This window comes from Egretta garzetta, unplaced genomic scaffold (assembly GCF_000687185.1).
Source record: "Egretta garzetta isolate BGI_Z169 unplaced genomic scaffold, ASM68718v1 scaffold296, whole genome shotgun sequence".
NCBI classification, from domain to species: domain Eukaryota; kingdom Metazoa; phylum Chordata; class Aves; order Pelecaniformes; family Ardeidae; genus Egretta; species Egretta garzetta.
In genome coordinates, this window is record NW_009259988.1 from 1,464,612 (window position 1) to 1,489,112 (window position 24,501).

At 45.4% G+C, this 24,501-nt stretch overlaps 1 protein-coding gene across 2 annotated transcripts in view; it reads left to right on the forward strand.

The window, feature by feature from the left end:
* Positions 1-14,193: 14,193 nt before the first annotated feature.
* Positions 14,194-24,501, forward strand: part of XPO7 (exportin 7) — a 34,645-nt gene continuing 24,337 nt past the window's right edge. The window contains exons 1-5 of one of the 2 annotated variants that reach the window (XM_035896047.1): positions 14,194-14,217; positions 16,489-16,635; positions 18,347-18,440; positions 19,470-19,636; positions 21,728-21,820. In XM_035896047.1, the coding sequence (XP_035751940.1) occupies positions 14,209-14,217; positions 16,489-16,635; positions 18,347-18,440; positions 19,470-19,636; positions 21,728-21,820 (510 nt within the window). In that variant the 5' untranslated portion in view covers positions 14,194-14,208. The remainder of the gene's footprint in view (positions 14,218-16,488; positions 16,636-18,346; positions 18,441-19,469; positions 19,637-21,727; positions 21,821-24,501) is intronic. The other variant, XM_009640560.2, reaches the window with a different exon arrangement.

The following is a 24,501-nucleotide window of genomic DNA, read 5'->3' on the forward strand; positions in this document are numbered from 1 at the left end:
CCCAATTCCCGGTGCCTTTGCGGGAGCCTGGTCCCTGCAGCCGCCCTCCCTCGCCCCAGCTCTGGGCTCTGCATCCTTCCTTTTCCCAGCCCTGTTTGTTTTATTTTCCAGCTGCCAGGGAGACTTGGCCTTTAGGTAAACTGTTTTGCTTGGCGTTAAAAACAAAACCCTGCGTGGATAAAGGCGCGTTGCTGCCGTGGACGGGAGCCGGGAGGCAAAACCAAACGTGACGGTGGCTTTAACCAAGTCAGGCTTGCGCGGTAGGATGGAAAACCCTCGGAAGAGTCGGTGCTGTTGCTGACAGAAAATTTAAAAATAGGTACCGCTGGGGTAACGGTGAGGTTTAGATTTTTTGCATAATATTTTAGCCAAACTTGCGCAGGATTTGCATGGTGTCCAAAAGACTGGCTACGCGGTAACGACACTGGTAGTTACATATTATCTATGCAACTTTTAAATAAATATATTCTTCACATGATACCCTTGTGAACCACAAGGGTGAGCAGTTTATTAACTCAGAACAGAGCCGTGCAGCTCGCAGGTTGTCTGGCAAGGTTGCTGGCAAACCTCTCTTGGGTAATCTCAGGGGAGGAGAGGAATTACTGCATTATTAAACAATTCACAGGCTCTGAATTCACTGAAGAAACTCTGAATTTGTTTGCCGCGAGTCGAGCCCTATGTTTCAAACTTAGCTGGCGAGCCCGCGATATGACGCTGAAGGCGGGTGAAACAACTGCTCTTGTTGCTTTAAAACTGTGCTTCGTACCCTGCGTTTCTTTGTTAAATATTGAATTGAGCAAATTGGAAGTTTGAGCCGTAAGAACGGGGTTGCAGTGGCTGCGTTCAACTTGGTTAGTTAAAGTTTAACGTCAGAGACTTGGAAGATGTTCCACTCGGAGGAAAACTGATTTGCAAATATGGTTAAGGCACCTGCAGCTTGGTGCAGTTCCTGTACAGGGCAAATATAGCAAACAAGATTGTAAGGTGCTGTATCTGGATGGGGTTTGCTTGCTTGTTATTGCCTGGTTGGTTTGGTTTTTTCCCCTCTCTGCTCCAGGTAAAGGCGTGAAGCGTGGGAGCTCTGAGGAGCTTTCCTTCAGAAAGGAGAGTGCGAGGTTCCCTTCAGAACTGCCTGTGGATTTTTGCGGCTGGAGGAAGCAGTGGGTTTTCGTAATAGATTAAATTTTTGGTGAGAGGCCTTTCCACACCAGTCTTTTGGGCACCAGATCTGAGCTAGGTTGCGGAGGCTCCCCCATCAAACATTCATTTAACAGAACGGCTGTTGAGTTATCCAGCGTCGCGGGGAGATGGTGACTATCCATGTGAATAATGGAGAGAGTTGGTTTTATGGCGCATGCTGTGGGAGTTGGTCCTGTTTTAATGGGAACAGGGATTTGCAAATAAATGCTGGCTGTCAAAAGGCGTGCAGAGTTTAGCGGGTTAGCAAAGGCTTGCTGCTGCTTTGGGTTGGGTGTTACAGGTTCACAGTGGGACTTTCGGGAGTTGTACTTGGTGTGCTAATACGTGGTGAAGCACAAAACCACTTTTTATAGCCTGCATCTGTGCTGAAGTTATTTACTTTACAGTATGGAGCACCAGTAAGGATGAAGACAAACTCCTAAGGCCGTAATGAAGGAGAATACCGTGTTCTCGGCTTTAAAAAAGAGACATTATGCAAATTGTGAGTGAGCCCACCAGTTTTGTTGGTGGGAATTGTGTAGTCAAAGCTGACTGCGGTGCCTTCCCGTTGAGCAGCTCTTCAGGCCTGTTCAGTGCCTGGAAACAAAGGATGCAGTGATACTGATACAGGAGCAGAGAGAATCAGATGATTTCATGTGGCTGAAAAGAAGTCCTACGGTCTTAAAGTGAATTGCTCTACACCAACTTTTCCACTTCTCAGAAAGCTCATACGACCTCGCTTTGAATTAATATTTTTGTCTGTTCCAGGTCTTGTGAGCATCCCGTACACTTGCTTGTAGTAGAGACAGAGGGAAGCAGTGAGGATGTCGTTAGAATTAGCTTTGTGGGTGAATATCAGTCCCCTTTCCCTTTTTTTCCTCCCGCTTGGAAGCTGATTTAGGTCATCTTTGTTTTTCTTCCACTTCCCTGGCCCCTTAGATGTTTCCTATGCTGCTGTCCTAAGATGGGATGCACTTACTGACTGTGAATGTTCCAGGGGGGGAACGTTTGTTGTAGGATGATGATGAATTCTGTGACTTTCTGTATTCAATGTTTCATTTGTCTTGAATTTTAAAAAAATCATTGCACTGGTTAAGAATTGTTGTCACTTCTATGCTTATTATTGCCTGTTCTCAGCAGCTTGACTCCGAGTTGAAACAAATTTGGGCCAGTGAGAGGTAAGAAAACAGGTGCCGAGGTGGCTACTTGTAATAGCAAAATCAGAAATCTGGCATCTAAAAAGGAAATTGCATCCCTTGTTTCGCTTCCACCCTGTCTGATTTTAGGTTCAGGACCGGGTGTTTCAAATCTCGGAGACTGGCACTGAGTTTTCCATCTTTTTAACTGTTAAATGAGCTGACAGCGCTTTGCTCCAAGCTGGAAAACTTCCGTGTTTGAAGCAGTTGTGTGTGCAGGTTCGGGAGTTCTGCCGGGGCCTCCAGATGCACCTGGCTGCAGACAGAAGCGACTTTTTCCATCTCAGTACAGTTGTGGAGGAAGCTCAGTGAGGGGGGGGGGAAATCATATGAAGGTGTGTTTTGGTGGGCATTCTTGTGTCACATCCACCGCCTGTTGGTAGTGCACAGAAATGGGTTGCACGGGTGAGCGTGAGGAAGGACACGGGGATTTTGCACCGGGGTTGGAGGCTCCTTTGTGCCGTACTCATGTACTGAGGGGGACACGACTTGTTTTTTCATGACTGTTCCCTAGTGCGAGTCCTCCTCCGTCTCTAACAGGACCCCAATTTTTTTTTTTCCCCTTGTGTGTTTCTGTATTCTAAAGGACGTTGTTTTGGCTCAAACACAAAATCTAATTTGGCTCTAGAAATCCATAACATTCAGCTTGCTCCAGAGGAAACCCTGGAGACTGAGGTGCGTGTTTCCCATTTGATATCTCAGTAACCTTGCACTCGCTTGGTAAAAGAGTCACGATGTAGCCTGCTGTCCAACTACAAATTGCTTAGAATACTTTTTTGTTTGTTTTAGTTCAAGCTTTTACCTTCCCTGTGTCACTGGACTCCCTGGAAGCTCTAATTAAGGACTTGGGTTTATCTCAGAATAGCCCAAGGGAGCGCTCTGGACCTGGGGAGGGGGAAACACTGGTTTGACTAAAAATAGAGCTGGCAGCATTTCTTTTGCAAATCAGGCTTTTTTTAAGTTATGCGCTTTTTTTTTTAAAGTGTGTTGTTTGGATGCTCAGCACCAAAGCTGCAGAAGGTGTTCAGGGTTGGATTTCAGCTGAGAAGTGGAGGTACAGAGTTGTAGTTCAGTATCTCAAGATCTCTACGGCCAAACTTTGATGGGGGGATAAAAAAAGTGGATGCTGCTTTTCGGCTCCGGGGACTCCGCTGCCAGCGGACATTCCTTGTCCCCCAGCCGACATCTGGAGCGTCCTTAGGTAGCAGGTAAGGTGTCCGATCCCTGGCTACTGGCAGCAGCCCCTGCCCGCTGTGCCTCTCCTGCAGGCGATGGTGTTTTGAAGCAGCCCAGACGGGGAAAGGAGAACGTGGTGGCTTCCTTGTAGGTTTTCACGCTCATTAGCAGCCTGCTGAGAGATGAGCTGGGGGGGAAATCCCGGCCTCGTTGAAGCCTGTGGGAGCTTTTTGTCGCCGAATTCAGCGAGCTGGAGCTATGCTGTGTTCAGGTTACAATCCCATCTGTAATAGTTCACCTGAAGATCTCAAAACTTCTGTATCACAGAAGGGAAAGGCAAAGCTCAGCTCGGCGGGAGCTGGGTGCCTGCTACGACGGTAAAAGAAGGGCAGAGAGGAGTGGGGCGGCCGGGTCGGGGCTGCGAGCGTGCTGCCAGGCAGCTGGTCTCCTCTCCCTCTTCTAGCGACCGAGCTATGTTCCCTCAGGCAGCCAACGCTAATACAATTAAGGAGGATTTGTTCATTTTAATCATTTTAAGAGAACGAATGCTCTGTAGCTCAAGAACTTTATTACCGTTAGTAATGTCTCTTTGCCCTTGGTTTTGGGCAGTGCAGTGGTGTTTTATGAGTCTGTAGGGCTCAGGCCTGCTAAAGCAAAGTTCAAGAAGTTATGTTTTTACTGCTTAAAATTGCCAGGAAAAAAGTGATTTATTTATTTATTTATTTATTTATTTGCCTTCCTGCTTCTAAGCTGTGGTTTCAGGAAGGCATTTATGAATAGTTTGCGAGGTTTTTTCAGTGATACGGTTGTGCGGCTTAGTTGCAAGAATCTAGGGTGTTTTTTTGTAAGAGCAACCAGTGTTATCTATGTCCAAGGTTGCTGCTCTCATTTTTCCCAATGTAATTACGCTGGTGCATCTTTGGCCTTTTGTGCGATAGCAATGCTGGTACCAGCTGGCCCCTGCGAAGCTCTCTGCGCATCTTCAGCTGTGATTTGCCAGAAGGGTTTTCTTATTTCTTTGCTCATCCGACTTCGGCACAGCTGGCTTTTGCTCCACAGTGGGTTTGCGGTCTTGGAAAAGACCACTTGAAAAATTTTTTAGTTTTCCAGTCAAGCTGGGTTGGTGTAACCTCTGGAAATGCAGGAGTCGAACACACCGAGGTGTTAACATGATGAGGTGCTGCTGACAGCCTTCCTATCTCCGATAGTCTCAAGTCAGAGACTGGGCAATTAGCGGGCGGTAGCTCCTTTCTGGCTTGCTTTGGGTTCTCCCTGTTCTTGATTGTGCGAGGAATATAAGACTTGGATATCTTAAAGGGAATAGTTTCCATTAAATTCATTTCCTTCAAAGTCGGACCAGCCCGTAAGGATCTGTCACTCATGGAACTGATGGTTGGTGCGGCCTCCTGCACGAGGTTGTTGACGATGGTGGCGTTCTTGTTGGTTAATTTGAGTGTGTGTTAGTTCTAACAAACTAATAAAAGGTACTGTTGGAGGATAGTTGCTAAACCACCCAGAAAATATCTCAGCAGAAGCTTGACATTTTTGCTTTTGTTCCTCATTAAGGGCAAAACATGAAGTTTATTCGTGATCCCTGCTAACTCGGTAATGGTTTGCCAGTGGGAAGCTCGTTGCCCTGGTGTGGTCAGGATAAAAGATCAGCTTTACGCTCTGGTGCTTGACATCTTACTGGTGGCATACTTTGAATGTTGGGTGATGCAAGAGCTCCATTGTAAATGCGCTTTGGCAGTCTGATCCTTCTCTTCCTTCTCCCTTTGCCTCTTGTCCTGCTCTGGAAATCAGAAGTAGTTCTCCAGGCTGAAAAATAACAGAAAAATAACAGGCCAGAGTTGAGTGCTGTGAACAAGAACTATTTTTGAGATATTAAACTAATTTTGGGTGCGATTGGCCAGTGATCACACTGTGTAATGTGTTCTCCTGTTGTTTCTAGCTGGTCTGGCTGCGTCTTCCACAGTTTTGCCCGTGCTGCAGGTGGGCACGGGGCAGAGCATCGTGCCAGGTTGGGTATCGCGCTGCAGTACCTGGGGCAGGAGCCCTGGTTAAACATTACGTTGCCTGCAGGACTTACCTGCTACGAACCTTGCGTGTAAATCAACACCCAGCTTGAGAGCAAAAAAAAGTTATGTTTTACCACTAGAAGAGAAAAACATGTTTTGTCTTTTAACAAACTTTCTCCCCTTTTCCCTCGCTTGGGATCATTCAAACTGCATATATGGTGCAAGAGCACTACTTTCTGCTGGCAGCATTTTGGTAGTTTAAAGTGTAATGGTGGGTTTCCAGCTGAACTTTTTAAATTGAAGTTTATAGTTCTCCTTTTAACATACTGTTCAGTATTCTTGTATAATTTATGAATAACGCAAGAACAAGAAAATCAAACAAGGAGGTGTTTGCAAGAATCACACGGGCAGACTGTGTCCTTACCTGCCTCCTTCAGCCGAGTACTTTGCTAGTTGGAATGGTATCTTAATTTGATTTCTTGTAATGGGGAACTTCTCCTTACTGGATGAATTCTGTAAAAGCAGATTTATTTTTTTTTTCTTTTTTTCCAAGTGGGAATGGGGACACATTGAAGATTTCTCCCCTACTTTGGCAGGTCAGAAAGAAAATCTATCACAGGTATGTATTGGTACAGGCAGCAGGAAGTGAAGGTAGGGTCAGTAGCGATTGCTTTCTTTTGTGTTTTTTATTTAATTTATATTGGGTTTGTCCCATGCCTGGTTGGCACAGCACCCACACTTGTCTCAGATTGCGCTGACTGATCCGCACCATCGCTGTTGTTGCTTTCCTTATGCTCGTGGCACACAAGTGCAAGGTGACTCGGTATTTTGGCACCCTTACGGCTGTGGGGCAGCCGTAGAGATCTCTGAAGGGCCCGGGCTATCTGGCACTAATAATTCCGTTTTTCCTTCCGACTGTAGGATTTAAAATAACATCGTGTTCTAGGGATATTAAAATGATGTATAAGGCACAAAGGTTGTGAAGCATTTCATGGATGTTTCTGCGCTGCTCGTTAACATCGTATCTCTGTTTATAGCTGAAACAGGCTCTGGCCTTGTAGCTCAGCAATGGAGAACGGGCTTTAACCTGCTCCCACCCAGGTTTGTTTGTAGCTTTGGAGCCACGTCTCTCGAGATGGGAGAATATCTCGGGAGGGGGAGAGTGATCCTCAGCTATTTACTGGAACTGAATCTGCTGGGGCCGAGGAGGTCAGATCCACAAAAGCTGGGCAATCTGAACGTTTGAACACCTTTTGGCTGTTGCGGTCCCAGCAGTGAGGACTCCTGCGGATGCAAGGAAGGGGTCAGAATTCCTGTCCCAGCTGATGTCCTATTTTCTGCAGCTCGTGAAAGCCTTCTTGCTCCAGTCCGTCTGCCTAGTGACCAACAAGCCTGACCACTGATTAGGTAGGATCATCAGAAAGGTTTTTCTCAGTTGAGAAATGTATCATTCGGGCACTTTATCTTGTAGCAGGGTTATCAGCAGACTATGTGTTTTTTTGTGTTGTAAGATCAGTTTATAAAAGGAATAGCCACCATTTTTCTGCTAAATACCTCCACTTCAGGAGCATCTTTAAGTCCTTTCCATACTTTTTGCCTATCACTGGTAAAATGAGCTCTGCATCCGTATACCCTGTGGACTCACAACTCTAGATCAGCAGAGGATTTATGTCTGTCCTGCAGTGACATTTTCTGTAGTGTGTGGTTCTTGAACGCAACTTTTCACATGGCTTATTCCGCAGCCCATCATTCCGATTTAATTATTCTCTGTTTACTATATTCCAGTTGGACAGGGGTGTTATTGCTCTGTCGTCGAAGTGTTTTGGTTGAATTCCCATTTGAGAGCTCTGTGCCCTTGTATCACCAGTTCAGAGTGTTTGTGAACACAGTGATTACAGGAGTTATAGTCCAAGGACGTTGTATTGGAAAATACTAATTCTGCTGTTTCTCTTCTAGCACTTGATAATGTCTGTAGCCGACTCAGTGCTTACGTTATTTTGCTGTTTCTGGATGGTGAGTTTGAGCAGTCCTGTAGTAGCTTTAGTATTTTATACGATCGGAGGTGTCTCCGGAGTTTTCAGGGTATTTGGAAGGGTCCTGGTTTCTCCCGAGCCATCATCTTGGAGCACAGCTTTGTGTCTTAGCCAAATTCACATGCCGTATGCCTGGTGCAAACCTGTCGGTGTGTGGGGCTTGGGTTTGAGTTGTTGGTAGTTTTGAGGTTTTGGTAGTTGATTCCTGTTTGGGTGAAACGCTTGCTGCTCGCAGTGCCGTGATGTGTGGTATCGACTGTTGCACCTGGAGGTGGCTGGTTCTGCAAAGCCAGTGCCCTGAAAATTGTCTGTTACCTCTGTTAGAGAAGGTGAGACTGAGAAATCCGAAAGCCAGCTTGCCTCGCTGCAGTTAGCTTGCCCAAGTTGCCTTAGTTTTTCTCCCTAGGCTCTGGTATCTGCCATGAGACTCCTTACCTTCTGTTCCGTGTCCTGAATATGGTGGCATGAGGCAATGCTGAAGAGTATTTTTTTTTTTCCCCTCATCTTAACCAAATGCAAAGCAAGCAGGGAGATCTGTGACCTCAAAAGCAATTTTCAGTTCATTCAGATCATTTTGTAAATGAGCTGTTCTTCCTAGAGTTCAAAGGAAAAAATATTACTCGGTTAAAACCATCAGCAGAGTAGAAGGTGTGTTACTGGGTTTCGAGTGATGCTCTGAAGTGGTGCCCTGCATGGGTTATCCTGCTACCTAAACAAATAAAAAATAATCCCCCCCAGTGCTTACAGTGCCATTTAGAGAAGAGCCTTGTCCCATCGCTCCAGCTCCTCACATCGCATGGCAGTGCTTTGAATCTGCCTTGTACCTTACAGACCTGCTCAGGCAAAGAACCGTGGTGCCTGTTGCCTGATTTCCTAGTTCTGAGATGTAAAACATAGGCTGTCACCTTCCACCATAACCATCTAGGGTGTCAGAGGTATCCTTCAGACCCAAAGGCTGATTCTGTTCTCTTGGACTGTATTCACCCCTAGAGGTATCTGGGTTGTACCGTTAATAATATGAAACACATTTCTGCCTACCGCAGGAAATGCAGCGACCTTGGTACCAACCCAGACCCCACGCTACTGAAATGGGGAGTACTGATCTGCACGGCAGGACTCCTTTCTCTTTATAACCTGTTCTGTAGTTGTTACCCACAGGTAGAAGACTTTTTGAGAGGTTCAGCTCATCCAAATGTTTGCAGATTTCCCATCTCCATGTAGCCAGAACTCAGCTGGTCCCATGCGTGTGTGTGATGCACTTGCTGTTTCCTAATTTCCTGGTCGCTGCTCATTAGGAAGTGGCCAACCTTTGCTAAATGAAAAGCCCTCAGATGCACAAGGAACGTTCAGTTCTGAAAAAGAGAGGTTAGAAGCATGCGATTGCTGAAGCAGTTTATGAGCTGTGGCGTATAAATAAAAAGGTAAAGAGAAACAGGAGTGACTCATTCTCCCGTTGTTGTAGCAAAGGTGTTGGTGCTGCTCCAGCCTCAAGGGTTTTATCCTCAAAAGTGGAGGGGCACCCACTTGCTGCAGTTACCAGGCTGACTGTGCTGCCGTCCCTGCCTAGGGCCTGCCGAGTCCTCCCACCCGGAGAGAGCCCTTTCTTGGGGTAGAATTCAGTAATTCATCCATTCCTAGGTGTTACGTCGCCGGGGATCTCTCATTGCTGCTTCAACAGCATCAGTGGGGGTTGAACTCAGGAACGGCTGCTTTAAGTTTAGTAGAAATCTGTCGTGGTATAGAGGCAGTTGCTTCAAATAGGGACGTGATTTGTTGTTCCAGAAATTAGATAACTTTTAAAGAATTTTTTTTTTTTTTTTTTTTAAACAAGACAAGTCGGGTTTTTTTCAACTTCACCTTTCCTCAAGTATGGCTGGCAGACTTCCCATGCAAGAAATAGCTGCTTTGGTTTACAGCCATGTGCATCTTCCCGGCCTGTCCATTTTTTCCTCCGTAACCTAATAATCTGAGTCTAATCCCTGTCAACTCCAGAAGCTGGGTGCCTTAGGCCAGCATCTCTCCGTTGTTTTACTTTTCCCGTTTGTTCTATAACAAACCTCCTAACTGAATTATGCATTCAGGTGAGTAATACCGCAGAATTACAGGCAGTGTTCAGAGGAGAGAATAGAACTGCGACCGTTTTTCCAGAGGACTCAGACCTTCCAATTAAGCAGTTCAAGTTGTGCATTGTGTCAGACTCGGTGCTGCAGGAATGAAGTGCAAACCCAGAACACGGTCAAGGTGAAATAAGCACTTCCAGCTGGCCGGCACTGAAAGCAGGGATGCTTCCCATTTTCACTGCATCTGTTTCATTGTTTAAAAAAAAATAAATCTGACGCATTGTCAAACCTCTTTATAATTGATTTCGTGGCTGTTGGTACACGCACATGGATTCTGCTGGCATCTGGGAGTCCTGATGATGCAGAAACGTAGAGGTTTCTTTTGGAGATTTTAGGCCTCGATGTGTTCTTGCTGCCACTGGCCTCCGAGGTATAATCAGCCTAGGACTGTTCTCTTAAGACATGCACTGTGTTAGAAAGCCAGGCAGTATCTTTTCCCTCATTTCTTAGGAGGTAGCTAAATGAACGGCGGTCCTTACAGAGCTAAGCCTTGATTGAATTATGCACTGGTATTTATTTGCACCCAACTGCCGAGTTCCTCAACGGTTTCACCACTCACTAAAGGTCTCATGTTCCTCCTCTTTAAGCTCTTTGGGATAGAAATTGCCCTGTGTAACACACGAGGGTCTGTGTTGTCAGTACTAGGTTATGGGAGGTGTTGCTGTTAATTTGAAGTGTTTTCTGTGGGGTGGTGCATGGAGCCGCTCTAAAGCCTTGCGCAGAAAAATGGCAGGGCTGAATCCTGAAGGCAGCCCTGTTCCATCTGGGCTTGAAGACCATTCGTCTTGGAGAAAGAAATGAGAGCTCTTTATTGATTCCCCAAGAGATGCAGGGAGATGCCTGAAAATACTACTGCAATAAATAATTCGGAGATGTGCTGGAAGGGTGAAGGTAGGTTTGCTTTTGCTGTTATTAGTAGGGTAAATGGAAATGGGCAATCTGTTGTTCAGATTCTCTTAACAAATGAGGGTGATGAGCTGCAAGACCTTGATGTTTACAGCTATGAGTGCTTACCAAGTGCCTCATCCTGGTCCCTGGCAGTTGCTTCGTTCGGCTTAAAAGCTTTCTTATTTTTGGTTGAAATACCTGACATTCATCAAATGACCTGAGGCATTCTCTGAGCCTTAGTCACTTAAAACACCAGGGCCCTTTGACTGCTGCCGTGCATCTTCATTGCATGGTTGCATTTGCTAAAAACGCAGCGTTTCGGAGCCCTGGCTGCACGCTGCGTCTTCGTCCTCCCCGTTTTGCTGTAAAGTTGGCGAGCGATTGAGGAAAGCCAGCTAATGTCCACAGCTTTGAAGAGCAGAAGCTGACACGTGCTGTGCGGCTCCGATGCCCGGTACTGAAGGCAAGGTTTCGGGTGCTGCATTAAGAGAAGGGAGCACCACATCTCCCGGTACTTGCTTTAACACCACGTGTGCTAGGGGTGTGCATGTTTGCTGGCAAACCCAGAAATCGATATTCCGTAGACATAAGGTGTTCAAGCAAAAGGAAATACAGATGATGGACTCTTCCCACCGCCGTGGTGCCACGTCCTGGAGGAACACGGGTAACTTCTTCGGCCTGTTGCATGCTCATGATGAGCAAGGACGTAAGCATCTCATTGCCTGCCCTGCAGTTGTCCAGCGCTTGCGAAGCCTGACTTTGATTATAACATATGGGGGAATTGGTTGGGGGATATTAAAATGGATGAATGTGCTCAGGACAAAAATAACTGTCTTAAACATGCTGCAGGATCTCTGGCTCAGGGAGTCGGTAGCCATAAGGCAGGAGGAAGGAATGTCTTGGAAACAATGTGTGCCTGGAGGATTTACAGCAACGCGCATCCTTCAGGGTAAGAACCACCAGGCAGCAGGAAAGTTTGGATTGATCTTGTTAAGCCAAATACTCCATTTTAGATGTCTGAATCTGTGGGGTTATTGCTCGCCTGCTCCCCCCTCCCCTCCCCTGAGAGATCGGGGCTGGCTGTGTACGCTCCTGCTTACTTTCTGGCTCTGCCATCTTGAGTACGCTGAGCACAGTGTGTGTTTCCTCAATTTGCTGAAATGGGAACTGTCAGCGTGGCGAAGTCAAACTCTATTGAACTAAACCTGCCTAGAGCTTACTGCAGCCCTTGGATGTAAAAGAGCGTTGCTTAAGCAACCGTGTAATATAGGATCAATTCCACAGCCATCCCCCAGGGACTCCTTTTAGGTAGCTGTTACTTTCCTTGTAGTATTTATCATTTTAAAGATGATCACACATTGTTTATCTTCACCATGGGGAAAACACTGAACAGTGACGAGTTTTATTTGTAGCTTGTAGTATAAATGAGATTGATAGGTTGGGGTTTTTTTTCCCCATGTTTTGAGCTTCATAGCTGCTCTCGGTGGACAAACATCTGAGGCTGAGATTGTACCAAGGGGGTGCCGTATACAAAGGAAAACTCGTTTCTTCCCAGTGTTCTGATATTATTAAAGAAATAAGCAGTAACGTGATGACAAAGTTCCTGTGAGGCTGATGGATTGGCAATTCCTGTGCAGCCTGCGCTGGAGAGAGCCTCACTCCACGCGGGGCTCCAGTGGAAAGCAGCCCCCCGACTCACCGTAGGATGTTGGTCTGCAGCAAAACTTCCCTTGGAGCTTGCTGCTGTTGGGGAGGGAGTGGAAGCTTTGCTAATCATTTGTCAAGTTTGCTGGTTTCTGATAAATATACATTTCTCTTGTTGAAAAACCCTTCTTCTGCGTACAAAACGGCGGTGTTGGAGTCAGTATGGGGTGCGTTGCGTTATCCTCTGGTGCTTTGCAGCGTAGGGCTCAACTTCAGTTTGGGGACATGGATCAAAAATCTGGTATTGGTCTGGGTTTTTTTTTTCCCTAGGGACACAAACTTACTCAATTTCTGCTTGCAAAAAAATTGTTTAAGGCTTGTATGTATTGTCCTAGTGAGATGTCATGGCTGGAAGCTGGATTTAGAAGAACACTGAGATGGGATGCGGATTTCTGTTAATAGGCATTAATTGCTACGCTTCATTGAAAAGCATCAGCATCGTTTGGGTCTTGGCTTTGGAGGGGAAAAAAAATGTGTGTGCTCATAGGAGGAAAAGTGAAGTGATGGTCGCCTATGCCGAGCTTGGAGTCGAGCGGCTGATACCTGAATGATTCAGCGGCACTTCAGACTCTTCAGTATGCATTTAAGACACCACATACACCTAGCTGGGAGGTGACCAGTGATCCAGGCTGTCATGTAGCCTTCGGAGGGGGATGTATGAGAGAAATTGGGCCATGTAGGGGTTGTTTTGCCACTGCATAAAGTATTTTGGGCGTATTAGTATGTGTTAATAGAATGTGGTACGTGTAGAAAAATCCTGGGACCTCAGTGCCGTCGTGCAAGGAGCAGGTAAGAGCGATTGGGAAGGCTGGGAGCTGGCGAGGGAGGAGGTGTTTGGCACTCGGGGCTGTCTCCCGTGACTCAGCAGTTCTCCTCCTAAAATGCCATCCCAACTGCCGCCCCACCTCGCCGAGTCCCCATCGACTCCCTGCCACCCCAAGCCCTCATCGACGCCTCCTTGCCTTCCCTAGATGCAAAGAACCCATTTCTTCTTTTTCCAAAGAGTTTTTGGAGCCGTTTATTCTCAAAGGAGCGATGAACATGAGTTTTGGTTAGTTGGCATTGTGCTTTGAGCCGTATTTTTCTTCTCGGCTCACCGGCCACATACCTCTCCGTCCTGTAGCGCAGCCCACGCGTGCAGAGCTAGCGGGATGCCAGAGTGCCTCCCTCTTCCAAATACTCTGCCGTCTCGTGCTTTAGGCCTTATCTTGAGTATGCAGAGCTCTTGCCCTGCATAATCGTTACGCTATATGTGGGGTTTGGTTTTTTTTTTTTTATCTTGGTTGAAAGAGTAGGTGTTGCCCAGTGTCTGTAGTGAAATAATCCCCGCAGCACCTGAATGTCTCTGACTTTGGAAGCTGGGTGCTGGAGCAAAGCTAGCCTGATTTTGACCCCGTTGGCAGAGAGGAGGGGAACTTCGCTGCCCCCATCATGGTAATATTAAAATGTGGTGAAAACTTAACGTCGCAAACCTGGAATGTGGTATCAGGGCAGCTCAGCTGCTCTGCCCATCTGCGTGACAGATAACCAAGGCAGGGCACGAGAGGAGGAAAGAAATTTATTGGCGAGACAATCCTAAAAATTATGCATAAAGTTTTTTCATCAGAGAAATTTGGTTGGATTACAGCTTATCATGATTTTTTTTTTTTCTTGTACGCATTAAAAAAATAAAATGACCATTCACAAACTTGAAATAACGGATGAAAACTCCCAGGTCTGGACATCAGCTTTGCCTCGGAGTTGCCATCGTAGGCTCTGGTACTGTGCCCCAAAATCCTCTCCATCCCGCAGCCCCTCTGCAGCTGCGTGTCAGGGGCTACCGTGAGGAAGAAGTATTGAGCCAGGTTTAACCTGAGGATTGGGCAGGGGCACTCGGGGCAGCTGACACTGCGCAATGACAGAGGTTTGAAACTTGGTGTGGATGCTTGGCTTACTCTAACATGAATAGAGCGCGCTTTTATTCCCCATTGAGTTGCCAGATTCACACTCCTGGATAATTTGGACTAGCTTTTCCACCTGTGTGATTTTATTTTTCTTTTTTTTTTTACGGGAAAACCGTTCTTTGATTGCAGTGTCATTAACAGGGCATTTAACGGTGACCTCGTGTGCTGCAGCCAGGCTGTTCGGTCGGTGTGGTTGGCTTTTTGGAGTTGTTTCATTTGAATCCCAGAGGTCGTGTGCTTCCTCTGGCTCCGAGGGAGTTAACCACCCATGATCTGCAAGAAGCCTGGCACGGATCACGCACTGTGCACAAACAAGGGTGTTTTGTCATGGCCAGTGTCGCACAAAAGGAGCCGCAGTTATTGCCACCGAGTCCCGAAGAGTTGCAGGGAATCCACGTTTCTTGGAGGTGTGAAGGAAGCTGACTGTAGGAAATCCCCATTCCCAAGCTTCTCAAAGAATTAATGCATGGTAATGTCAAACTTAAGGAAAAAAAAATAAAAAAAAAAACCAAGGGTATTTTTCCCTTTTTTTTTTTTTCCCCCCCCCAAAATTGTAAACCATTCTCTCTGGATCAGTGTGGGACCACTGCAATTCATCGCCGTCCTGCCGGGGTGGTGGAGCCAAGCTGAGCCACTTCCCAAGGATTCAGTCCATCATACAGACGTGGACCGAGGGGTCATGGAAGCTTTTTCAAATTGATAAATGGTCGCAAGGATTTTGGAGCTTTGGAGGAAACGGTATTTTGTCCTTGAATCAGAGATGATGCCCATAAACAGGCACCTTCCAGCATGTAGACCTTGCCAACTGATTTTAAATGACTGCAAGTGGATTTGTGATGAGAAATGACAGGTAGCTGTGGTTAATATGGTTTATAATGGTTTATGGTTAATGACGGTTTATATTCATCTTAGGGTTTTGAGGATTTTGGCTGTCTAAAGCCTTAAGTTTTGGCTTTCTCAAAAAGAAAACTCTATGTTGAACCACTCTCTGGCACTTGGCAAAGCTCTCTAATTTCTCTAACGTAGTGAAGATATCAGAGGAACATCTTCCGCGAGGTTGTTAATTAAAAAAAAAAAAATCAGCTCTGGCCTAGGGTACGAGGGAAGAGAGTTTTTGCAGAGGGTCCCTCTCTGTGTTTCTTCTAACGCTGTCTTATCCGATGATCATCTCAGCAGCAGAGCATCAAAAACTCCTGTGTGCTTTTGGCGTGGAATCGCTGTGCTTGTGTATAAGAAAGCGTTCGGCTGTGCGCTGATGCGGTGCGTGGATCCGTCGGCTGACCCTGTCGGTAACTCGCCTTTTGCATAACAATCTCTCCTCCAAAATCAAGTTAGGCAACTGATGCTATCCTCCTTCTTACAAATGCACAAAAGTTACGGTATGCTTGGTAATGATTTACCCCTGGAAACCCAGAATGTAGCCCTAAAGCAGCTGAAAATACCTGCTTTATGAACCTAGCAGCAAGAACCTGCGCGAATATTTATATCCATCTGTGAAGCCCCTTTTTAACTAGGACACCTCAGATTTCACTGGGGGAAACCATCTGCCTGCATCACAGTTTATGGCAAATATTTTCCAGTTGTTTGAGCACACAGAATCTGCCTGGTAGTTTTATTTCCCTTCAGACGCGTTCACAGAGACGCCGCTCAGAGGCATCCATCCCATTCTTCATTTGCTCTTACTCTGCTTTAGGTATTTTTGGTGTGTGTAGTGTCGAAGATGGAACGTGAGATCCTTCCAGCATCCCGGGGTTCTGAAGTCTGTTACGGTGCCCTGTAAAGGGAATATAAACCAAGTTTGTGAGGGAACTGATGCTGTATAACACCAAAGCCAGATGTGAGAATGTTTTTTGCTATTTCAAATGGGCAGGTCGGGATTATTGCCCATGTAAGGGGTTTTCCAGACCTCATCAGCCGCACAGGGTGGTGCGTTTGGGCTGGGTGAGCCCTGACCCTGGGAGTGCGTGCCCAAGTTCAGGTAAAAAAGGTGAAAGTGAGGAGGCAGCGTGGTACTTTGTCAGGTGTAAGAGGAAATTTCTGTACAGGTAATTGAGTAAGTTAAATGCATTTAGTCGACGGAAGAGCAAACTCCAAGCTGAGCGTTTTCCTTTGCACAAACAGTAAAGTGCTATTTGTGTGTATGTATATGTACGTATAACCTGGGCTAAACTGCTGCCTAACTAAACTGTGAAACCTTTTGTTTCTAACTGATTTCTTTTCCTGTGTTCCAGAGCCTAGCCCAGCTAGAGAACCTGTGCAAGCAGCTGTATGAGACCACAGACACTGCGACACGGCTGCAGGCAGAGAAAGCCTTGGTTGAGTTCACCAACAGTCCAGACTGCCTGAGCAAGTGCCAGCTGCTTCTAGAAAGAGGGAGTGTATGTAAAACAATATAATTGTCCAAAACGTGTCTTGCTATTTTGGGCATTGATAAGGGAAATAGCCCCAAGGTCTGGTACGCAGCGTTTATATTCCGTGCCCAGTATGCTCTCGTGTATCTCAATTTGTGGGCAGCCTATGCCAAAAAAAGCATTGGCTCTGATGGCTAATTACGCTGCTGCAGCGCTTACTACAATCGGTTGTCAATTCTCATGTCTTGTGGGCCTTGCTGCATTCTTTGCAGGCTACCACCCAGACATGTCAAGCTTTAAGTTGAAAACATTATTATGGCAGTGGTATTGCATAGGCTGTGGGAACCGCTGCCGCCTCTATGGGCTTTGGGGAGAAAATGGTGTGTGCACATAGGGGATAAAACCAGCAGTGTTTCTTCTTGGAATGTTTCCTTGGAAAATTGCCCCTGCTATGGTGTTGTCTTAATAATCCAGCAGTTTAAAACAGGGAAAATTAGATCATGTGCTTTAGAATTAGTGTTACAGAAAGGATGTGAAATACGCCAGCAGTAAATCCTGCCTGACTTCTTTAGCTTTCTTGTCTTTAAGTGGCCATTTGCTTTTTACTTTGTATCAGCACAAATAACGTTTAAAATGGCTTTGCCACATGATCTTGCAAGATTTGACTTTTGGCAGAATGTGCATCCCGCTTTCATATCTATCCGATTGGAGCCTTGTTCACAAAAATAGGAAACATTAGACAGCCTGTTGTAAAGAGTGAATCCTCCAGGAGGAGGAGGAGGTGGTGAAGGGAGGAGGAGAAGAATGACACTTAACAGGCTTAGCAAACTTACACAAAGCAAATTATTTAACTTTTAGTTACATTTGAAGTCCACTGAGTTCAAAACAAGCTGATTTGAAGCTCTTCTGGCGAGAACTAGAACTGCTTTACCTGAGGACAAATTATTTTTTTTGTTAAGGAAAGTTCTGAAAGCCCCGTTCCATTCTCTGCGTGTGATCCATTGCCTCTCTGACCCTTGCCAGAGGGTTGTGGGGTTTTTTTTTGTTCAGTCTGGGATCTGACTCAATTTATACCCGACTGTCCTTGAGAATATTGGAATAAATAGGTTTCCTGCATCTTGGATACTAAGCTTTCTACAGTGCTAAATATTACAGAAATTGGCATGCAAAATGCTTCTCACTTCTCTGGCTGTAATTTATGGAATCAGGTGCAGCCGGGGGTTTTAGGTGGTCAAATGCCATCGTTTGTGTCTGAATGTCATCATTTGTGTCCCTGACTTAGATTTACAGTTTGGTGGCCTGTGTGCTGTTCTCTGAGAAATCTATTTTAACCTGTATTTGGTGATCAAGTGGAAGTTGTAAGAGCTTCTCAATGTATAGTAACGTGTACTGTACGGCTCAGAGGGCTCATTGTCTCTTTCAGGCACGGCGGTTAAGGTAACTTCATGCAGTTTGGCTATGTTTGCAGTTTTACTCCTGCCTTCAGTGGTGGTTCTGTTGTCTTCTGTCCTTAAAATCTTTTCCTTTCTTTCCTAAACGCTTTCTTCAAGTATCTGGTTTCCTTTAGTGCCTATAAAAACATAGAATAAATGCTACATATTTAGACTTACCAATTAATGCTTTAAACTCAAATTTCCAGAGAGCAGCTAGCTTGCAATCCAGCATTGCTGCTTGATCTTCTGAAGTGAGTGGTAAACTTCTGTTTGTGTTTTGGTTTTGTTTTTCTTTTTCTTTACAGTCATCCTACTCCCAGTTATTGGCAGCTACATGCCTTACAAAACTCGTGTCACGCACAAACAACCCTTTACCGTTGGAACAGCGAATAGATATTCGTAAGTACAAGGCTTAATTTTTGTAACCAAACGAATGTGAATGTTTGTCATGTGGACTTTCATCCACAGGGGGGGAGGTTTTCTGCCAGCTGCTGTGCTTCATAGTTAGGGCATCCTAAAGTATAGGATGCCCAAAAGGCAAAGACACATTTCTCGTAGATGGCATCTTCACCTGTATCCTCAGCTAACAGCTCAAGGCTAAATACACAGAATTTTTCTGGATGGAAGGGAATGACAACTCTGTGGTCTTGTGAATAAGCCAGTTGCGCTTGATAAATCTCTTTTGGAGTAGAAGATAGGCATGGTGCTTGCCTCTTCTGAGGAGATGCTTTCAAAACTGAAGATCCTTTATTGGCCTCTGAAATATCATTTAGAGTATTTCCTAAGGGGGCAGTCAGTCTGTCACAGCGCTCTTTCCTGGAGAACAGCTGATACTTCCTTTCCTCCGAGGAAGGAGTCTGAATGCCATTCAGTCTGCTTTCTTTTTTACAAATTATGTGGTATATGGTCATCCCCAAGGAAAGGTCTTCTTCACTGAAAGGGCTGTCAGGCTCTGGAATGGGCTGCCCAGGGAGGTGGTCGAGTCCCCATCCCTGGAGGGATTTAAAAGAAGGAGAGATGAGGTGCTTAGGGACATGGTTTAGTGGTGGGATGGCAGGGTTAGGTTAAAGGTTGGACTCGATGATCTTAAAGGGCTTCTATGATTCTATGAAATAGTTTCAGCTTTTCTTGCTACTTACGTGTGCTTACCGAGGATTGGACTTACTCTGATAATACAGAACGAGGTAGGCTGGTGGGGAGGAGCTCTCGCCTGTCTCTAACCACTTTCCAGGTCTGTTCCACAGCTTTAGTCTATTAAAGGCACAACTCAAAGGTCAACATTTGTATCTAACCCACTACTGTGCTGATTTTTTTTTTTTTTTTTTTTTTAAACAGCTTTCAAAACGATGCTTTTTCCTTTTGGTGTTACCATCTCAGTTCCATCTGCAGAGTTGTTGTCTACAGCTTCACCTCTTCTCTGTGTTTCAGGGAACTATGTGCTCAACTACCTTGCCACTAGGCCGAAGTTGGCAACATTTGTCACACAAGCACTGATCCAGTTATATGCCAGGATCACAAAGTTGGGCTGGTTTGACTGTCAGAAGGATGAATATGTCTTCAGGAACGTGATCACGGATGTCACAAGGTTTTTACAGGTCAGATTTTTTTGTAAGATGAATGCACGCCTTGTGGGATTTGAAAGTCCATGAGTTTTCAGTTATTGTTTTGCACCTTAGTATCCTCTGTCCAGTCTTTCATCTGTGCATCTGTTGATGGAGTAGTGACTACCAAGGCTAAGCAGCTGACAGGTCAGATTTTATCATTTGAAGTTTGGTGGGGCAGGGATTTATTTATGGAAGCTGCCACCAATAACATTGAATGGTAAGACACATCTTTTAGCCTTCCAGTTGTAAAATTCTTCCTTCAAGCTCACAAGTTTAAATACACCGTGCTGATTAGTGCAAAATGGTACACATGAGCTTACTGTCTGTGAGGGAAATGAGTGCCGTGCTTGACTTGCTTTCATTCACTGCAAGGGTGATAGATCCATGGGAGTCAGGTCTGATATTTAGCTGAGTTACCATAACAAAATGTAGCTTAAAACTAGTGTGTTTCACAAACGTTATTGGTAATTTTCTGTAGAAGTCCTGACTGTTGTTTCATAAATGTAGGTGCTGTCCCCACCCTATAGGGTTTCATTCCTAACGCAAAAGACTGAATTTGGTAGAAAGTTGTGTTTTTATCAGCAGCTGTTGCCAAACTGAAACTTCCTCCCAGAGAGATCAGTAAATCCTGTAACACTGTGGATACCGGAATTTGTCTCAAAATCAAAAGTTAGAGGAAAACAGGTAGAAGAGATGAAAAGGACTAGAAATTCTTCCCGGTTTGGAAAAGGAGATGCAATGCGTACAAGGCTTTAATTCTGGAGTGGTAGAGTGTGGGCATTCAGGAAACAGGCTAACTATTATTATTTTAGGCATTTACAGATGAAGTAGGATCTAGAAGGCGTTAAGTAATTTAAAGATCCTGTTCCTTTCTGGGCTGCTAACTGTGTTCCAAATAGTTCGCAGGTGCTCTCAGCTGAAATGATCAGAGGTAGATTCCCCACTCTCCCAGCTCACGACGTGGGGAATGTATGCTTTTTAATCAGGAGCCTAATTAAATGGTGCGCCTGTTTACTTGCTGTGTTCGGTTTGAGATGGTCTGTTCCCGTTCGCTCAAGTTACCTGTGCTGGCTGCTAAAGCATACAGGAGGCTGTGCTGTTTTAAAGACCTGGTTCAGCAAGGTTTTCCAGTGGCTTCTGTCTGAATATTATCATGTAAATATTGAGAGCGTTGTCAGGAGATGGCTCGTAAAGACGTGGCCGCGGTCCCGAGCCTAAATATGCTTGAATTTCTCCATTGCAGAGGAGTTCGGTCTTTGAGATCAGAGCAGTTTGTGCAGAAAGTGGTAAAGCAAGGTGGAGCTAGGAAAGGAAACATCATTTATTAGTTACAGAACAGAAACTGGGGCAAAGGAACAGCACAGGTTGTTTGTCTTCCATCGTTTGATAAATGGATTACCGTTTCTAGTGAGGAGGTATCTGTGACAGACTCATTTCACAATTGGCCCCTTGTTGGCCGTCTCGAGTGCAGCCAGAAGCTGGATGGGCGGTGAAGAATGGGCTCCCTTCACTGGGAGATAGCCTGTCCCTCTTGGCAGGAGAGTTGTGGGGCGGCGGCGTGGAGAAGCTTGGTCAGCTGCTACTCGTGGTGTTCAAGGTCTGTAGTTTAAAATGGAGGACGGGGCCGGAGGGGGGGCAGTTTATTTCCCAGAGTTTTCACCTGGCAACTTTAAAACTCATCCTAACGTTGCAGATACGTCCGCACGTTTTACCACAGCCTCTGCGAAAATGAAACAGACCGATTTAAATCTAAATAAATCTTTTCAGAGTTAGGGCACAACACAAAAATGTTGATTAAACTGTTAAATAATAGGTGCCTATTTTTATTAGCTCATGTTACTGGACGCTTTAGAACCCTTTGAGTTGCTAACAACAGCAAGTACTTTAAAAGCACATTTTAAATTCTCTGCTTGGTATTGCTCCTGGGCTTTTTTCCCGTCACAATACTAAAAAGATTTAGCATTTCTAGACAAGCAAGGTCTAGAAATCTTCCAAGCAGAAAGGTCTTTGAGTGACGGTGAAGCTTAATGAAAACATCCTGGCGCTGCTAACTGCTTTCCCTGTCCCCCTTTCCTTCCTCAGGATAGTGTAGAGCACTGCATCATAGGAGTGACAATCCTGTCCCAACTAACTAATGAAATTAATCAAGTAAGTGCTACAGCCTTCCTCAGTGAAGTAAGTGTCCAATTTTCTCATTCATATTGTTGTGTCCTGCTGTGTGTCTGTGCATTGTTCGGGGGTTTTTGTTTGGGGTTTCTGGTGGGGAGGATGTTGTGTGGTGGGTGTGATTTTTTTTTTTTTTTTTTTTTTTGTGTTACTTTTACGCAGTCACGTACTTTTGTGGTAAGATGCTGAAACCTCCTGTCCTGATGAATTGTTTTGTTTCACTGGCATCTTCCATCTTCTCTCATATTTTGATGTAATCTTCTGAGATGGCAAAGGGAAGAGCAATGCTAAGCAATCAGCCAAGCCTACCTAGTGAGGACAAAGCCCCATGCGTGAGGACATCCCTCGCACCTTCTGTTGTCTGTCCCTGTGCTTACAGCACTCTGGTGCCAAGAAGTGACTGGAGCATGCCCTCCTCCGTATTGACCAGGGAGATGAAACAGAGACGATTTGTCTAATTGTGCAGAATTTTAAAGCGTCATTTTAATTCGCTCCTAAATTTCATAGCGTTTCTAGCAGGTAGTTCTCAAATTCTGCCCGTTTATCAGGGCTGGGTGCCGAGTCCCTTGCACAGCCCCAGCCCTGGGTGACAAGCAGAAGAAAGACTTGGCATGCAGAGTCCGTGGTGCTCTGGCATGGCACCCAGGCACGCCAGCTGCAGCAAGTCTTTCCGGGCTAGGTAGTTTGGTGGTTTGTAGAGCCCTCTCATGTTATGGTGCCTCTCGGTATTTATGTTGAAAGCTGGAACAAGCGGCTTGGCTTGGTGCTATCTAAGCTTACATCATTTTCCTGATCAGTCAGGCAGATTTTGCTGTGGCACCATTGATGGCTACCACTGTCAGTGTGAGGGTTGCCATGTGTATAAATGTCTCTTAATTTTGCTAAGAGGACTGGGTGTAACTGAGTTTGGGGTTGGGTTTTTTCATTTTAATATCTTACTAAGGAAACTAGCCTTTTGTTTTCGCTGGTTTATTGACTAATCCGGGCACTGGAACAGAGAGATCCTTGAGTGGGATTTGAAGGATGATTACAAATTGTTTTCAGAACTGGAAATGGAGGAGGAGGTTTTGTCCTGGCCGGGGCAAAGCACCAATTTCTTCTGCTGAACTTCCCAAACCCTGCACTGTAATCTGAATGGCTTCTGCATCCATTTCAGACCCCAGACTCACTTTCATTCTTCAAGCCTGGCCTGACCAGTAAATCCTAACCCGTAGCTCTCCTCCTAACTCTTAAGCCATGTCTTGTTACCATTTCCTCACCCAGACTTTTGTACAATCCTAACTCCATCTCCACAGAGGGCCGGTCCTTCACTTCCTTGCATCAAGGACGAAAGCAAGCCTGTTTACCCCTATAAATTAGGATGTGCCTGTCGGCATCTGTACAGGGCTACAGCTTCTGCTTGCAGGAGAATGGTCAGCGCAGAAAATTTCACCTATCCCAGTTCCAGAGTCTCTACAGGTTGATATGAAAATAAGCAATGAAGTTAAAGACTTTGATCAAAAATCTCTTCCTGGTGTCTTGGATATTAAATCTGCCAGAGTTTACTACTCATTCCTAAATGTGCTTTGTGCCAGCAGTTGCACAGGGCTGGATTCAGTGACTCATCTTGGAAAGTCTAAAACTGCCGTTACTTGCAAAATAATAAATCTGCCAACATGCCCACTCATCAGAGTGGGGTCATCTACGTGTACACAGCAAAAAAACCTGCCCCAAAAAACCCTCGTGGGGCTTCTCTTCAGGCTTTTTTGACAACTATTTAAACTTCCAACTGCATTGCATGAGAGCTGAATTTTCTAGAGCTCTGTTTACTAAAGCTTTTGTTCCAAAAGCTCACAGCACAAATAAAATAAAGTGCTAGTAACTGTTTTGAAGTATCAGTTTTCATCCTGTAAGTACTACGCAGACTGGCCCAGAGGTACTGGGTGTCCACTGGATTGTAGAAGTTCACTGATTTAAGCCACGTGGCCCCATAGTGAAGAAAAAGGGAAATGCTCATTTGCCCCAAGCCCAGAAATACGTGAGATTTGTAATAATAACCACAGAGAGGTTAAATATCGCTCATTTTCTTAAAGACCCTGACATCTAATAGCATGAGTTGAGGAACGATAATTCAGTCGTCGAACAAATTTGGGTCCAGTTCTGATCTGCCAGCAGCTACTGGGTGAAGCAGGGCTTCTCTTTCTCACCTACAAAATAAGAGACAAGAGCGTCTGCATCCTCCGCGGGGTCGTTGTGGAGGTTATGCATTAAAGTGAGATCTGTGGTGGTTAGAGCTGTACTGGTTCCTGCGATACTGGGTGAGATGTGTGCATATTTAAGGTTAACAGAGGTATAGGAACAAAAACATAAAGAAAATGGAGATTCCAGTCATGTGCCTCTGGGCTGCACCAAGGCTCAGTCCCAGATGCACTGTGGTAACCAGTTGCCCATTAAATAACTTAGCTGGGGCAATGGAATTTTGCCGGCCTGCCTTCAAATAAATGGCAAAGATGTGAAGTATCACTTGGCTTTTCTCCCCTTCCTAGAAAGAACTCTGCAAAGCGGCGTAACCCATGCTGCCCTTCACCTGTGCTCGCCCATGCTAGGATGCACTGGTTAAATCAGCTGGAGACTTTGTTATCCAGTATAACACAATTTGTGTGTATTTGCCTCTTGGATCATACGTCAGCTTTTTATTCTGCTGCGGTGAG